At 43.2% G+C, this 18,328-nt stretch overlaps 3 protein-coding genes across 3 annotated transcripts; all 3 read left to right on the forward strand.

Annotated features, from left to right (window-relative positions):
• Positions 1–587: 587 nt before the first annotated feature.
• Positions 588–2,592, forward strand: LOC131884886 (uncharacterized). Its single transcript, XM_059232784.1, has 2 exons — positions 588–1,417; positions 1,628–2,592. The coding sequence occupies exons 1-2, from the start codon at positions 660–662 to the stop codon at positions 2,157–2,159; spliced, it is 1,290 nt and encodes a 429-aa protein (XP_059088767.1). The 5' UTR covers positions 588–659; the 3' UTR covers positions 2,160–2,592.
• Positions 2,593–8,821: 6,229 nt separating this feature from the next.
• Positions 8,822–10,435, forward strand: LOC131880305 (uncharacterized). The gene is made up of 2 exons (XM_059226906.1): positions 8,822–9,293; positions 9,483–10,435. The coding sequence occupies exons 1-2, from the start codon at positions 9,288–9,290 to the stop codon at positions 10,293–10,295; spliced, it is 819 nt and encodes a 272-aa protein (XP_059082889.1). The 5' UTR covers positions 8,822–9,287; the 3' UTR covers positions 10,296–10,435.
• Positions 10,436–16,828: 6,393 nt separating this feature from the next.
• On the forward strand, positions 16,829–18,328 carry LOC131879383 (uncharacterized). Its single transcript, XM_059225691.1, has 2 exons — positions 16,829–17,041; positions 17,327–18,328. Exons 1-2 carry the CDS (start codon positions 17,036–17,038, stop codon positions 18,131–18,133), a joined length of 813 nt encoding a protein of 270 aa, XP_059081674.1. The 5' UTR covers positions 16,829–17,035; the 3' UTR covers positions 18,134–18,328.

The following is an 18,328-nucleotide window of genomic DNA, read 5'->3' on the forward strand; positions in this document are numbered from 1 at the left end:
GAACGGCAAAGGGTTGACATCGGGCCGGAACTACGTCCCAACGGGATATCCAGGAAGGATTGGTCGTCATTTGCCGTCCGGGGGCCGACATTTTGGTAACATTGATCCTTGAGGATGAGATTGCTTGTTCAGATCCTCTTCCCCCTTCTCAAAATGATCACGAGAATATCGTTTTTGATGATCGACGATTTCCTGTTTCTCCTCCCTTCCAACATGTAGCCGACATTCCTCACCCATGGTTGTAGCTGGGCTGACCAGCCCCTTGGGTACTGGAGCTTTTCCTTGGTGATAGGAACGATGTAGAGATTGATTCACACTGAATCACAAAGCTCTTTGATACAACCGGTTCCAGCGACAATTTTCATCTATGATCAAGGGCTGGAGGAGCTACTTGTGATGGATCACGACGTCTTCACGAGCATTAGGGTGGCATTTGGTCGACAACTGACCAACAAACGGACTACACAATGGGCAATCCAACAACTTTGAGATTTTCCCAAGATAATAACATACATTATCTTCACATTTTGATAAAAACCGTTCCGGGAACAATCATTCATCTTGTACATCATTTATCCATGTCATATTAGGATGATGTACTCGATTGTGGACGGAACACTTCCTACCTTTGTTTATGTCGATGCCCACCATGACGGGCTATGCGCCATCCTATGTCAAGGGCCAGACCAAACACACCTAAAACAGTGGCTGTTGCATCCAGGGCCACCAGGGATGTTGAAAAGCGATATCCTCAGCTAGATCTCAAGGCACTAGCAGTAGACTATGGCCTCCAGGAGATGCGAATTTACCTGGCCGGCAACCCTGATGTGACTGTGGCGACCGACCACAAGCCACTTCTGCCCATATTTCGAGGCACGAGGCCTGGATTGGTCCAATCCGATCGAATCATCTTTTCTGAGTTGACAATCTTGGCCGGGGGTAACGTCATTCGTGGGGAGCGGCCGATCTTACCCTGTGAACTTCAATCCAAGGCTATCCGAATGGCCCATGGAGTGTCTCAGTTGGGTGCATCATCGGCCAAACGCCGTCTCTGCACCGTGCTGTGGTTCCCAAGGCTGGATCGAGCCATGGACAAGTTTGTGTCCCAATGTGTTACGTGTCAGTTGGTGACCGAGAAACATACCAAAGTCCAACAAAGACACCACCCCACGCCGGCCCTTCCCTGGGAATCTGTTTCGATTGACCTCTTTGGACCCTTGCCTGACCAATCACACATTCTTGTGGCTCAATGCCACCTGTCGCATTATCCAAGTCCAACTTTTGTCCGAACCACATCCGCCAAAGAGACAATCCTGGCCGTAACAGAAATATGCTCCACCTTTGGGTTCCCGCGCACTCAAAGGTCTGACAATGGTCCGGCCTTCAAATCTGATCAGTTCAGACAATTTTGCGACAAGTACGGCATCAATTACATATTCACTGCTCCCTATCACCCATGAGCCAACCCCGCCGAGACCTTCATGAAAGTGTTATAAAAGACCTTCCAATCATGCAGACGGTCCAAATGTGAATTGCGACAGGCATTGCAGACTTGCCTCCGAGCCTACAGGACGACCGACCCTTTCACCAAGTTACCCCCTTCATCTCTCTTCTTTTTGAATTTTAGAACGGAGCTGCCGGTTGTCAAGGGGATCAAATCCCAGGAGATGGAGGCGGTGTGCTGCGGCGACAGAACCCACCGGCGGGATGGAGTTGAGAAGTTCAATGCGAGGTGGCGCACCCATCCGTCAACTGTCCAACCCGGACAGTGGGTTCTTTTGAGAGACCATCTCCGTCCTTCCAAGTTACATACCACGTTAGAGCCCACCCCACACCAGGCTCTCAATAAACAAGGCCATGCCACCTTCCTACTGAGGAACCAAACAGATCAGGATGTTTGCATCCGCCACGAGGACGATATGAAAGTGATACCAGGGCCCACCAGAAATATATTCGTCAGACCAAAAACGGCTAAGATACCCGTTCCTTTATGGATTGATCAACCAAGAAGAGAGGCGCCATCACGCATTACTATTTCCCCCTCGCCAGCAAATTCCCCACCAATCCCGGGCCGTCCTTCACACTCGAGCGTGTCCTCTTCCTCAAGTCATTTAGGACACCTCAGGCCTGACCCCGAGTCTCAACTTCTCCTCAACTGAACATTCCAAAAACTACACAGTCGCTCATGCAGCGGCCCATCCAACCCTACTGTAGGTGCAACACCACTCCATCGCTCTTTTAGGAAAACTCGTCCGCCCGATCTCTTTGGCTTTGGTTCGATCTGTCCACGGGCGCCACATCCTAAGACACCTTTGAATCAATGAATTCAAAGCCTAGCCTCAAACATCCAAGAGTATTATTACACTCCACTTTCGTCAAATTCAATTTACCACTCTCCACCTTGTAATGATCTATTCTCCTTCACCAAACCTATCCCTCACTAACTTCCCCAACATACGATCGAGTCTGCTCTCACCCAATCAGATCTTCACGTGGAAGCTGGGGGTAGGTTCCATTATTCATACATTTTACATTCATAACCATATATTCATTTATCTATTACTTTCGTATTAATAAAGGTTCTAATCGTTTTATCTCGAGTTACTTCAGGGGGAACATCAGATTTAGAAAATGAATCCAACCATTCTTGTTTAAAACGATCAATCAATCATTATGAAGTGTTGGTTTGTTATTGTGGTGGGTATATGTGTATTGGTCACCGAATCGGCAATGTGATGAAAAAGATAGCAATAATAGATGACCCTCTTGAAGCCACGAAAGCTTGTGGTTCATGTTGGAGGCAGTTCATACATCAGTGTGGTCATCCGAGCAAAATGAGTAGCCAGTGAAGAAGGGGACAGTAGGATCCATGAGTCCACCACTCAATCCACAATGGACGATGCCAATACTTGGAAATGGCTTTGTTTTGGAAAGGTGTTCATTAGAGCCACCCGTTCATCTGGGAATAAATAGAGATCCTCCTTGAGCCATCAAGTGTTGGGCCACGACCCTCCGTGGGTGGTCCTCCTGATTGAGCGAAGCCTCCATGGTGCCTCTGATCCACAAGGAACATCATTGGTGTATGAGAACATCTTTTCCTCAAGGAACATCATCGACAGGGGGAAACATCTTTGCCACGAGGAACATCAATGGCAGGTGAGAAAACTAGTCCACAAGGAACATCATTGCAGGGTGTGAGAACATCTTTTCCACGAGGAATATCATTGGCGGTTGAAACTTCTTGTCCACATGGAAGTCCATTGGCGGGTGAAAATATCTTTTCCGGAAGGAACATCGTTGCCATAGGGAACATCGTTGCCACGAGGAACATTATTGGCGGGTGAGAACATCTAGAACACAAGGAGCATCATTTTGGGTAGGAGCCTCGTTTCCACAAGGATCATCTTCTTGGGGCTGGGAGCATCTTCCCAACAAGATCCATCGTGCACGTAGAGTGTAAGCACTAATCACATCATTGGCAAGTGCAAAAAATCTTTGTTGAGAAGTATGGGGCCTGGGTGTGAATTTCCTTGAGCCCTTCACGAGGATTCGTTATCCACCGAAATGGGTCCTTGGTTGAAAGATGGATTTCACGCTCCCTCGATTGATCAAATCATGATGCGATGCCTTCGAAAATGGAGACAAGATCACCAAGACGGTTGTCGTCAAAGATTCATCGGAGACTGCACGAGAAAGTTTCGAAATTGCCAGAAGGGCTTCCGTTGCATATACCCAAATGGGCATTGGTAAAAATTGAAGTGAAGCACAAAAGACTTGTCACTGAGGCTTGTAGGTAAGAAATGTCACGGTCGCCATGTATTGGTCACCCTAGATCACGGTCGTCATGTATTGGCCAACCTAGATCACGGTTGCAATGTATTACCTAGAAATAAAAACAACGGTTGGTCTCGGTGGTAAGTCGTAGACTCCTTTTTTTTCATCGATAAACATGGATTTATTACCGAGAAGAGCATGGGCTTACGGCGCCTATTTCACGTCTGTCGCAACATGTTGGAGCATAAGGCCCCTCTTTGGGATCAAGGTGTGGTTCTCTCATGACGATGCTTTAGTTCGTATACATATGTATGTTCTTGGGATGGTCAATATGTTTTCGGCCCCCGGATGCAAGTCCGGATACCGACCTTTGAAAGCCAAAGAAATGTCTCGTCAATCCCCATCCTTGCATTCACATGCTCATAATTTTGAAATCGAATCCATGGAAAGTATCCTCACACGACAATAAAAACCAATGGAAATGCGAGAAGGCATCAAGTCCTATGCTGGCACCCATTCTATCACAAGTCCCAAAAGTCCTTCAAGTCCCACGAGTCCCTCAACCGGCTGGGAGAGATATTCTGAGGATTTAACCGCTTCAAACATTTGTCCAAACCAACACACGGACAATGACCATTAACGTGAACCTGAACAAGACTGTCAATGCTAAAATCAATGAACCTGCCAGCGATGTTAGGTTGAAAACACACAATGAAGAAGAAGATAACGAGGGACTTCAGTAGGTTTAAGAAGAGATTTCGAGCGGATGCCATGTCAAGCCCCCCTGCTTGTCACATACCTTATAATGAGTCCAGGGCCCACCAGAAATATATTCGTCAAACCAAAAATGGCTAAGCAAGCCGTTCCCCTGTGGATCGATCAACCAAGAAGAGGGGCGCCATCACGCATTACTATTTCCCCCCTTTGCCAGAGAAAGCAGAGCCACGCCACAACAGAAGCCCGATTTAAAGCTCAGGACGACCGGTCCCGGAGTGAATGCTAGTGCTTTCTTGAGAGAAAGAAGGTGCCAGTCCAACGAACTTAGTCAAGATTTAGATCGTGTGGTCAACTCGCCGGAGGCAATTGGATAAACTTATCAAGATGAAGTGTTTGTTGAAGTTTTCAAACTTGACTTAAGAGAAGTGAAGAAAGTGTTCAAACCAATTACCTCGTATGGAAAAGGATTACTGAAGCTGCCTTGCAGCAGATTCTTGCCATCAATGTCAACCCATCAGAACATCTTCAGAGCCATGAGGACGATAATGTTTTCTTTGATTGGATTTGATTCTTGGCTGGATCATTGTCAAAGTGGGATCATGTGCAGCTCTTGTTCAGAGCTCATCATCATACAAGAAGAGGAACCTCGTTTTGGGGCATTTGATGGTGACGAAAACAATGAGTCTGCAAGAGTTGATTTGAAGATGTGTCTTTTACAATTGAATTGAGGTGGTCTCATTCGGCCCATTACTCTGTTGTGTCCGTGTTGCGTTCATGTATTTTTCAATGCTTTATACAATGGAACAATGCGATCGACAAGAAAGTGATCCTCATTATGAACCATCCCAGAGAGGATTTTGCAGAGGCTTTCTGCTAAGTGTCATCTACTTGCCATGAAATGGGAGCAATTGCTGAAGCTTGTTGTGCCAAGAGCCAGCCATATGTTTGATAAACGCTCGCAAACTTGAGGCATGAATCTGTAATTTCTTTAAGAAGAACTTTGTAAGCGATTCAAGGTCTCAAATACGTATGAAGGAAAGAGGGAATAGTTCAGGTTGGTTGAGCAGCTAAAAAATAAAGCTTCAGTCCGATAAATGAATTATGTGTGGATCATTTGATAAGTTGCTTTTGTTTTATCTATTACGTCAATTGTTATATCAGTAAAAATTTGCATTTGTAACATATGCATCAACAAATAAGAGTGTCATACAGTTTCCTTGTTATTATATTACGCTACTTTTCAGCTCTCTCCTTTGTGGCAACGAGCGCTTGAGGGGTTTCACTCCAGGTCTTGACGTATTCTCATATTTGCAACAGGAGATTCTTGAAGTGTTACTTAGTTAAATGCTATGCCACAGTTGCAACTAATCTTTGTGAGACAATGAACACTAGTCTGTTCACTTTCTTCTTCCCTCTAACTGACCTCTTCCCGACCTCTCACAATGATATGCTATAATATTGTGTTTTAAAACTCAGTACATTTTCTGAGTCGAAATGCTAAGGTGTCTGTTCAGATATGATTGGTTGCCCCGCTCTCTTGCCCCACTTGTTATGCTATCACCTAAAACAACACCTATGCAAAAGGATCCAAAACGAAAGCATAAAAAGTTCAGAAGTAACCGATTTTGGCCTCCGCAGAGGCCGCCTGGCGAAGGTGCTCCGGAGAGTGTTCGATTTGCTTTGCTCAGATTCACGTACCAATGATAAATAGGAGGATCAACTATTCTTTGTTTTGGCTGCCTTTCGTCTTTTGCAATCTGATGACCTAGATGATCTTCAAAAATGCCTCAATCATTCGCTTAAGTCAGTTAAATTTCTGATAATCTTTCGGCAGACACTTGTATTAGTTTCTCTTCAAAAGATGTTGTGGACAACTGGATTGTGCTCTGGGTTAAGACTTGAATGCCTGACTACGATTCATTTAATTTCTTTCAAGGTTAGTCCCATAAGAGTGAGTGTCAAAGTCAATGATTGTTCAGATGAGTTGGTCTAGCCAATGACATGGTTAAGTACTAGTATCATCATTGAAATTCTCAAAAATACACAAGAACAAGCCAAGCCGGAAATGCTAGCCAATGAATTTTGTCACTAATCAAACCCAAAGCTTTTTCTACTGCCTTCAACATTATGGTACAACCAACAGTGCAAAAGAAGACTTGCATTGTACATAAAGCAGTCGACAAAAAATGAGCCCAACGAAAAACTAAGTCCTTCATAGTGCAGAAGATCCTTCTCTTCTTCTATCCAAGATTTGCAAATCACCTTGTTGTGCCTTTCTGCGTTATCCCTGAGTCATCAACCAGCTTATTTGGCAAAAATCGTAATGGCCTGTTATAAGTAGGAAATTATTCAGTATAATTTGCTACAATTGAATGAAGACAAAACCAAGAATTGATCTGAATATTGCATCGTGAGTATGGCACAGTTAACGTGAGAAAATTACTCATCCCCAATAAAGGGGTCAATTTCAGTGTCTACTTGATGAGAAGTGCTAAAGAGGGGCTTTTAGTCATTGATGACAATCTCAAGGTACTCCAGGAAACACTTGAGTGAGATAGTCCATCACTAGGGTGATGATAAATGCGTACGGGTTTCTTGGTGGCCAAAGTCAGTGAACCAAAGTTAGTGAACAATCCGATTGCTTATGCCCAGGAAACTCTTAGTCAGTTGTACTTCATTGGCACCAGCCGCACCAGAAACTCTAACTCCGTCATCGGCCTCAGATTGTTTTTCTGTTATTTTTCTGACCAGGTGAGGCAACAAGGAAGGAAGAAGCATCCACACATTATGACTCAGAAAGATTTTCATTGACACTACAGTTTGATCATGAAGTTCTTGCCCCTTGATAACATTTCAATTGCTAAGGAACCCCCCAAGCGATGTATTTTAATTGATGAGATTTGCATGTTACTTTCTATTAAAACCCCTTAAAAATTGATTGAAATGAAGCTGCCAGTACAGTGAATCAGTAAAGCAAATTATTACCAAGTTTCATCTGCTCTCTACTCGTCTGGTAGTACTAATCATGTACTCTCATCTGATTTGGCTCCGAAGATAAAATGGTTATCTACATCTATGAACTTAAAATAGTCATTAATTTCAAGCCATGGTATAGCAGATTGGCGTAGTGTTATTGTTGTGTCAAGATTCACGCACATCTTTGGAGATGCCAATCTGGACTTAATATTTTACAGCAAGTGACATCAGCAGATATTTCTGTTACTTATCCTCTTGACCGCTTGACCGCTTTCCCTTATGCTTCAACCAATCTGAGTTGTAAATTTCGATCGACGCAGAATTTAATTGGTTCTAAGAAGTGGTCAAGCGGATAACCTGTGAAGTGGATGAATCACGAAAATATCAGCTATTATCTGAAAGATAAAAATCACGTACTTCTTCAAGGAGGGTTGGGGTTTTACGGTCACAGTGTACATGCATCAACCAAGGTGTCCAGCGGAGTAGATGCACATCCATGTACTTTCAGAGGATGTCTAGCAAGAGGCAGGTATCCCTCTGACAAATGGATTGGGTATAAATATTCGGGGAGTAGATTGGGGGGAGTGGGTTGGGGGGAGTGGGTTGGGGAGTGGATTGGGGGAGTGGATTGGGGGGAGTGGATTGGCATGCGTAATCCACTCTGACAGAGATTCGTTCCAATTGGCTTGTAAATCATATCTCAAACAGGAAAATATTGACACTTCGTTGCTACAAATTACAGATTAAGTCTTTGATTGTGTGTTGTCAAATAACTTTGGGAACATTTGTGGCTTCAGAGTTTTTATGTCATCCTAGGCTTTTGAAAGTGATGCCTATTTGTGAGTGTAACAAGATGATTCATGAAAATTTCCTCAGCATCAATTATTCACTTTCAAACAAATTTAGTTGATGGTAAGTTGGTGTCTATTCCCTTTCCCTCCTAAATAATAGAAATGACATCAAGCCATTTATCGTTGGCCAATGCCACTCAACGAGGAACAAGTTGGAATTTTAACCAAGCGTGAATGGCAAGTAGAACGAACTTGCGTATGAGAGTGTACACTTGCACCTGACGGCTTGCGGTACATGACGTTCCAGCTCAAGACATCCGACCATGTCTTGAGGAGGGGAAAAATGGAATGACAAGAGTGTGATCGCTCCCTTTTTTGTTTGTTCGACACAATTGTTTTTGCGAGTGAGGACATGATAAGAACAGGGGTAATCAGGCATTTTGATTTGGTCGATTCTTTGATTTTGTGCGTGATCCGAGGGTTGTGAAGATACTGTTACCGTTGTTATTAATATTCTTTCATATGAAGTAGGAGGAGAATCCAGAAGGTTGAAAAAAATGTGCTAAGGCACCAAGTAAGGAGGCAAGCAAGCACACAGGCAAGCACGCAAGCGAGCGAGCGAGCGAGCGAACTTTTGTTAACCACCCCAAAAGCACAGGCAGGATCCCTCCAAGAAGACCCACCTATAGTTTTCGGGGTCATTGGCAACAGACGGAGTTCGCGTCTTTGCCACAAAAAAAACCGCTTAACAACACTCTCCCCCACCTTCCCAATCTGAGAGAGGAGGGGCAAACCAACGTCCACTTGTGAATCCTGCAGAATCCGTCCAATACGTATCAGGGGGAAATTCGCCTCACCAGGTTCCTCGTGGGAAGAGATGCGCGGGTAACGAGGATGTGAAGGAAGAGCTCGGGAGTGATTTTTGCCCATTGCTCAGGGGTATAAATACTAGAATGAACATCAAATCTTCATACCAATTGTCAATTTGACTCACCGACGGTAACACCAAACAGATCCTCTCATCTAAATATGAAGGTGAGTTCAATGAGCGATGTAGGATAAAGTTACGATATAAGATATACTATAAACTATATATACTATATATATATATACTATGTATACTATACGATATAGTTGGACGAAGACAAAAAACTAGAAATACACCATCTGAGCCTATGTTCTTTCAACGTAAGAAGGGTGAACAAGAGCCGTTTCCAATTTCAGCTCTTCATTGTACTCTCTGCCTTGGCCTTGGCCAATGCTGATCTCATCCGTGGGCGTGGTGAGCGACAAGGTCGTCAAGCTAACGATGCCGTTAACGGTGGTGTTGACTTCAGCGGCTGCCAGAATGACCCTGAGACCGGCCTTTGCTGCGTGGAAAAAGAAGAGACAGTGACCTCGATCCAGAAGGATCCCATTCTTGAATGCACGCACAAAAATGTGGAAAAATGTCACTACACCTATGTAACACAATTCGAACCCGCCCAGGAGGAGGTTTGTGAAGAGAACTTTGAAAAGTCCTGCCAGATCACCTTCAAGCAGCAAGCCATTGAGGAGCAAGTGAAGAAATGTTACCGTCCTCTGGAGAAGATCTGCAATGGTCAAGGACCCGAGGAGTGCCGTACCGTCTACGAGTCCTCTTGCACCACCAAGTACGTTGAGAAGCAACCCGGCAAGTTCGTGGGTGACACCAAGTGCGAGAAGCTCCCCATTGAGATTTGCGGTGCTGGTTGCGTGACTGAGGAGGGTCCCGAGGAGTGCCACGACAAGACCATCACTTCCTTATTGGATGTGCCCGAGGAAGTGTGTGACTTGAACCCACAAAAGACCTGTAAGTTCCAAACCAAACTCGTGCCCAAACTCAAGCCCGAGCACGAGTGCACCATCATTCCGCAAGAGATCTGCAACCTTAAATTTACCTCACCTCAACAAGTTGAAAAGCCTTTGAAGACCAAGTGGTGTTTGGACCCCAGCGCCCCTGTTCCAGATCAGACCTACGATGAGGCCAACGCTGGAGCTGCTCCTCTGCGCCGATAACAATCAAATCCCTCATATTTTCGGGGAGATTAACTGTTGTCACATCCCCGGTATTCATCATTTATTTATATTCCTATTTAATCTATCCATGTGAGTTACTGAGATCAATAAAGTTCTGTTCCCGTAACAACACAAGTATCGATCGCCCCGTCAAGAATTCATTGTCTGGGGTCCATGGACAGCTAACTTATTGAGTGAGTGAGTGAGTGACTTGCTTCCTCAATCTGAATTTACAAGCCATACCATGTTGCTTCATGTATTAGCTTACTCTCAGCATCTACCTTGGCTCTGGCTTTAATGTTGGTTAAATTACAGTTCCTCTTGCTCGAATGTTGGGTGGGGAGGGTCGAGCAGTAGGATAAAGACTAAATCCTGGTCGAGGATCCCATCCTCCTCCTTCTCTTCTTCTTCCTCTTCTTCCTCTTCTTCTTCTTCGACGTCGTCTTCTTCTTCTTCTTCTTCTTCTTCTTCTTCTTCTTCTTCTTCTTCTTCTTCTTCTTCTTCTTCGACGTCTTCTTCTTCTTCTTCTTCGACGTCTTCTTCATCTTCTTCTTCGTTCTTCCCTTTTGCAACGGTTCTGACTACAAACAGGGATGAATATTTTCGAGGTCAAAATGCATCATTTGTCATCAGGATGTTTGACGCATTTTGAGATAAAATGTTTTTGGATGATCTTACTCATTTTCGATGGATGTTTGACGTGGAAAGTGAAAGGATTGATAGAGATAAACACAGGCCTTAGCCACTTGGCACTCGAAAAGGGTCAAATAGCAAATGATCGAATGCTGTACTAGTCAGTGCCATCCTTGGGACCAACTCAGATGAATAATAAGGGCAAAATAACTTTGTCAACGTGGGGAATTGAGTTTGATGGACCATTAACCATATCGGCAAAAGTGTGTTTTTCATCTTGGTTTTGGAGCGGAGATTGGCGACCACAAATCAACTAATTCCCATATCGAATCGTGATTAAACCTAGAATTGTCATCCACTGATAGAATATGGAATGGAGGTAGGAAGAAAGGCAAGCAATACCATCACAATTGAAAGATGCTGCCAGATTTGACGAGTCTTTTTCTCACCAATTCAATATAACTGTACTACAACGATATTCATTGTTGACCTTTTTATCTTTGGAATTATGTTCTTCCCAATTCGTGCGAACCGAGATCAATCTTTCGGCAGAATTCCATGGTTTCAACCTTCTCCTTTAGACATTGTTAGTATTGAGAGAGCAATTGAAAGAGGAGAGTCAGAGATCGAAAGAAATGGACCTTTTTCAAAAAACCGCTCAATGCAAGTGATATTGAGGAGTGATCACCATGCAAAGTCGGATCTTTTATACACACCTGAGTCCCTCTTTCGTCATTAGAAATCTTTTTGCACATTTTTGCCCATTAATCCATCCGAATGGTATGCGTAGATGCGAGTAATACTGTAAATATGCCAACAAATGGATACGAAAACAAGAAAAGAGTTTGATTGAAATCTGAATCATAAGGGATCTAAGGCTTCAAAGTTTTCAATATACTAGGAGATGAGGTAACTTGACCGAGAGGTTGTTAGTCTTGAAATTCAAGCATGTTAAATAACGGGCCTCCCGCTCTCTTCTTCAACGTAACTTCTCCTAGACAACAGTTAGATGATGCTTGTCCATTGGGATCAGTGATCTGTTTTTGCTTACAGTTAGGCATAATAACGCACAAGGAAGTGGTGAGAACGCAGGACATAAATAAATTATTCCATCTTCTTCCCTTCTGTCTGCTTTTTGTGCTTCATGTACTTCTTTGACTGGCTCGCTCCTCGCTCATTTGAATATCCGTCGTTATCTATCTACAGTATTGACCGACCAAATAGCCCATCTGGCGGAATTCGTGCATTCTTTAGGAGATGGAGTGTTGTCATGCACAGGCAAGACTGCCGCAAAAAATAGCAAATTTTGAACCACACCCAATGGCAACCAAGAGTTTCTCATTGCCGCCCATCAGTGAAACAAGGTAAATATACGTTCGAAGGATTAATTTAATCTCTCAATCACATAATTATAGTTTCGTTTCAAAAAGTGGTGATGCATTCAAAATACCCTCTTGAAGGGCCCCTTAGGAAGTTGCCGTTGTTATCAGAAAGAGAAAGAAATAAATAGGACTTTTGAGGCTTTTATTGCTTGTTTAGGCAATATTCATGAACCAAAAGGAAAAAAATGAAGATTGAATTTATGGTTACAGAATGATCTGAGAAAAATGTGCCAATCAACGAGGGGCGGCTAAAAACGATGCGGGGAAAAGTCCAAGGTAATCAAAGAAAATAGTTACGCAAGTACTGAGCATTGTCTCTTGTTTTGCACTCTTGAGCCGGTAGGGAGCGAGGACTTCAAATTTCGAAACTCGATAGTACTGACGCGAACTGACACGCTGAAGCTTTATCCTGAGATGTTTGCCTATATACGAATGGATGGTCAAAACACAAAAGTGAGGTGTTCAATTCTCAATGGATGTCTTTTCAATCGTTTTGAATTTCGATTAGATCGCGAGGTTGATATCGCAAGAACTCAATACCAAAACTGAAAATGAATCGAAGAGGCACTAAGAATGAATATATCCTAGAAGTACGCAATAGTGAATACAGACAAGAGAGGCTCTTCCAAAGAGGCATCGGGGCCCCCTTGGGTTTTTTGACGTTCAAGAGCCGCTGCAGGAACTCAAATTCTGATACAGTGTGACAGTGCGACAGTCGGATCTGGTTTAGCACTCATAAATGTGAATGGAGATCAAAGATGTCAGTGCTTGAAAAGTCTAAAGCTTGAAAGTGACAAAATAATAGGCTTATCACACTATCGATAAGCTCGAGTGGAAATAGAAACAGTTAGGGTACATTTGCGTCGGCATTTAGGAGAGCTATTGAGTATACCTTATCAATACAACTAGTAGATTTATTGTATTGTCTGTTGATGGATACGCTGATTAGGCTTTGCCGATTGTCGTGTTGTGATTCCTTGTCCAGATCCGGTGCCAATACTGCCACCTTTCAATTGCTCTATTCCCACTTACCTATATACTGTAAGTCAGACATGAACCTTAACGTCATCGTTCTATGAGTTCATACACAAGAACAATGATGTACCAAATGTGAAGAATCAAAGAAAGACTTCTGCTATTCGGTTGGGTGCAGTTCAAGTATGTTGCCTCGAATATTGGCCACATCTCCTTCAAAACTAAATAGCCTGCCGGACCATAGGCGATGATGATCATGACGATGGGATCATGATGGCAACAATCAACAAGTATCAAAAGTAATCACTGATCAAGATCTCTGCAGTCCTTGAATCATCATTCAGTAATTGAAGAGCAGCACCGTTTCCTCGATTTGGTTTGCGTGGACGAGATTCAAGCAAAGACATGAAGAATGATTATTCAAGCCACACTACGTACGAACAGTATCTCAGGTCACACATCACACCAGGTTTGAGTTGTTAAGAAGACGTCTCTTCCGGGGATGGAGGGAGGGTATACGTCAGGTGGAATGCCAAGGTAAAATATAATCGCATGAAATCACATGCCCCAAGTTGTTAAGGACGACCACAACGATGAGATGACGACTCATTAAAAATAAAAGAATTGAGCAAACTGCATTGGTCAAATCATCGATTACTTGGATTCCAAGGGAAAGACCTGTCTTCAAACACAACAGAGGAAGCATTACTTTTGACTCTTTTTGAGCCGGGTGTCGTAAGGGCAAGAACAAAAATGACCCATGCTTCGGCCCAAACTGGGTTTTTAAGCGACTATGATTAATGCTTTGTACAATTGAATTCCTCCCTCACATAGGAAGAAGCATGAAATAGATTGCTGGATTTAGTTAAAAGAATGATCTTATATGGATACTCCCACTCACCCATCAACCAACTAATAAATAAGCCAATCAACCAACCAACTAACTTACCTGCAAGCCAACTAGCTAATGAACGAATGAATGAATGAAGGGTGAATTCGCACTGTTTTATTCGCAATTCGGGTCGAGGAAATGAAACGATTGATCATCTATTCTCGCACCGGTGTTGCTTGTTTTTTTCCTTTTCCAGAGGTACGCGCATATTGATGAAGTAACTCAAGTGTGTCACGCAATATCCACGAAAAATCTTAGTAGATATCCGAAAGGCTAAATTACAATCCATGTCAACCTATTTATTCATAGAGCTCTGTCATGCTCAGTTCCTTCTGAAAAGAATCCTTATGCTTTAACTTCCTTGGTGTTTGACTAAGAATTTTTCCATGTCCCATCTGCCACCCGAGCTTGTCAGTTTGATCAATAAATTACCATGCATGTTCAACCAGGAGGAAAATGGCATCCTTTGTGGGTTCATCTCATTACCACCGCCTCGAATTCGCAACCAAATTGTTGGTGTCTTCCAGCTGCAGAGCAACTCAGGGCACCTATGAGAGTCTAAAAATGTACTGTATCCTCATCTCTCTAGAAAACGCTCTCAGTTGATCGACCTACGCAAATTGACGCATCCTCACGACGCCCAACTTGAATTGGCCATCTGACACATTGAAGATGAACGACAACAGGAAGCAACGGACCATTGGCTAGGCCAGCCAGTCTCCGCTATCTGGCCACAATGAGACTCTGCTGACGATATACAACCACAGAAGGGCCTCAAAAGCGTACTCACGCGGGCACGTACCTACGGACCAAGTGACAGTGTACGGTAGTGGTGGCCATGCATGCATTGCTTCTTCCTACTCCAACAAATGTCACCCCTAGCATAGAACCTCGTACGCACCAACTTCGAGGCTGCTCCAAGATGGGTAAATCGTGCACAGTCCGAATATGCAATTAATTACATACTTATATACATACATGACGTAGACGAGGACGAGGTAAACAATACTGGTAGTTTTAGAACTTTAGAACTTAGTTTTATTTAGGTTATCATTAGGTGACGATATAACTGTCAATTTTGTAAGCAGTAATGTATCAGATTTTTTTGCTCACCGCGGTGTAATTTTGAGCGCTTGAAGTCAATTTACCGATCCAACAACTTTGAATTAATATTCCGCCCTATTGACATATATTGAGTGATGAAACATGATGTTGAAAGTCTTACAATTTAAGCAAAGCCATAACTTATGAACAGTTTTATCAAAACTGAGCCATTTGAATACAAATCAAGCTCAAAATGGGCTTGTAAAATTCTCTGAATATTTTTGTCATATATATCTGATTATATTTTTTCCGATAAAATGATCTTTCTCTTTCATTTTTAAGGCTCATTTAAGGCGCATCGCCGGGTTAATTTTGCCCATCAATTAACATTTAACAAAAAAACCATTTTTTCAATCCAAAGTTTTGATTAGTCCAGCAAAATTTCTCAGCGTTATCAAAGAGGGTTTTGGTCCTATGTTGCGTTTTGGGTGGAAAATGTGTTTTTCTTATTGATCCACTGGCATTTTTAGTGAAACGAAATATCATCCTACTTTGCCATTGGTGGCCGTCTTTGTGATGGTTTTAGTCAATTGTTTGTCTGAAAGTTGAAATAAATGAAAGTTTTGTCAATGAAAGTTTTGTCGACACAATTGTCACATCAAATGCGGCCACTGGTAACATCAACGCCTCTAAAATGCTAATTATAACTATATTGGAAAAAAGGTCATTTTTATTAAGAGCATTACCAATTGCAAACGTTGATTGAATCTTAGATCAAGCTATTCCCTATTTATCGAATATGAGTATGTTAGGCATTGGCCTCATTTCAATACAGAAATAGAGTAATTTCGCCCAACATTACCTTGATTTCCTCTATGTCTTTCTTTTGGTTGAACTACCCATGATTGTCTGAAGGAGTTGACCATCATGTTTGACGAATGAAACAATTTGGAAGAAATGAAAATAGTCTTGTCTGCTAAGAAATTGCTTACATCGAGGAAATTGAAGTCCTAACATGCATCATCAATTTATTTAGGTATGTTCGAACTCGTATGTATCTGAGCGTAACTTTGTTGGGTAACTCTATTAGACTGGATGCATTTATGCATTCATGTCGTACACATGTACAAATTCACCGTTGAGACCGGACAGAATTGAAATGAGCGGTAGAGTCCTGATGATGCCAAAATCATACAACGCCATCGTCATGTGGCCGGCTCATGTGCGTACTTTGGCTTGTTTCCCTGGGCCGTCAACGTACTTACGGCAAGATTCGACGAAAAACGGAAGCGTGGAGGAGGCCCGACTTGCATAAGCAGTCGCAGAGGAATAAGAATAAGAAGAAGCAGAAGAAGAAGAAGAGGCAAATGAAGAAGAAGAAGAAGAAGAAGTCCATATACGCACTTAGACGGAGTTGAAGGCGGACTCTGCCCAGGTTACCGTATCGTTGCTCCTGTTGCTGCAAAATGGTAGAGTTGTCTCCTAGTTCGTGGACAAGGTGCTGTTGCGGTTCCAAGCTCGAAGGAAGGAAAGAAAGAAAAAGAATTGGCAGGGGTTGTTGGAATGGAAGGAAGGGGGAGGGGGAGGGGAAGGGATGACGGGGGACTGAGAGCGGGCATCATGCAAGTGTGGCTGAACGGGGATATCATGAGAGGAAAGAGATTCAAATATTCACTACGTAAACGCTCTGCCCTGCCGGACCAGATGATGTTGTCCAAGCACGACGAACCTCTGGTTTGCTCTATAAATATGGAACTCAACGATCATGATCCACAGTTCAATCCCGAGCTTTGGTTTGTGACATAACGAGCAACATGAGAGTAAGTGCTTAACCCATTTTCGTTTATTTACAAGCATCTTTTCAAGTCATTCACCAAACAGCTAAATAAGGTGAACTTCATGAAAGAAATATATTAAGTGTTATGAACAGCTATGTAAAAAATGGGAACCTATGCTTGAAGGCATTCATTCCCCCTGCTTGCCTAACAACATATAGATCAAAATATTATTTTTAAAAGAGTGACTGCGAAAGCTCACTAGTAGCCTTCAATCTCATTATAGACTAAGAAATACGACACCGATGAGACAACGCATGTTTTTTTCAGGCCTTTGTTGTCATCCTTTCGATTGTCTCCCTGGCAATGGCCGATCGAATCAATCCATTTGACCGCCAAGGGCGACAAAATAGCGTCCAAGGTGGTGGAGTGGATTTTAGCAATTGCCAAACGGACCCCGAGACCGGATTTTGTTGCGTGGAGAACGAAGAGACTGTCCAGACTTTGAAGAAGGATCCCATTCTTGAATGCACGCACAAAAATGTGGAAAAATGTCACTACACCTATGTAACACAATTCGAACCCGCCCAGGAGGAGGTTTGTGAAGAGAACTTTGAAAAGTCCTGCCAGATCACCTTCAAGCAGCAAGCCATTGAGGAGCAAGTGAAGAAATGTTACCGTCCTCTGGAGAAGATCTGCAATGGTCAAGGACCCGAGGAGTGCCGTACCGTCTACGAGTCCTCTTGCACCACCAAGTACGTTGAGAAGCAACCCGGCAAGTTCGTGGGTGACACCAAGTGCGAGAAGCTCCCCATTGAGATTTGCGGTGCTGGTTGCGTGACTGAGGAGGGTCCCGAGGAGTGCCACGACAAGACCATCACTTCCTTATTGGATGTGCCCGAGGAAGTGTGTGACTTGAACCCACAAAAGACCTGTAAGTTCCAAACCAAACTCGTGCCCAAACTCAAGCCCGAGCACGAGTGCACCATCATTCCGCAAGAGATCTGCAACCTTAAATTTACCTCGCCCCAACAAGTGGACCAACCGCTCAAGACCAAGTGGTGTTTGGACCCCACTCCTGCTGCTCCTGGCGAAACTTATGATGAGAACAACGCCGGTGCTGCTCCACTGGGTTAGAATGTTACTGAAAAATCCCAATCATGAGCCCTCTTTTGATTGGTAACTTTTTTCATTATTTCTATTTATTCATCTATTGAAATTGAATTATGTTTGACGTCTTTGAATGGTCCATGACTTTGTTGCACAATGGTAAGGGCCCATTTTGAAGTTATTTTTACTCGACATCTTGCCATTAAAACCGGAAGAAGCCAA

This window comes from Tigriopus californicus, chromosome 1, assembly GCF_007210705.1.
Source record: "Tigriopus californicus strain San Diego chromosome 1, Tcal_SD_v2.1, whole genome shotgun sequence".
Lineage (NCBI taxonomy): Eukaryota > Metazoa > Arthropoda > Copepoda > Harpacticoida > Harpacticidae > Tigriopus > Tigriopus californicus.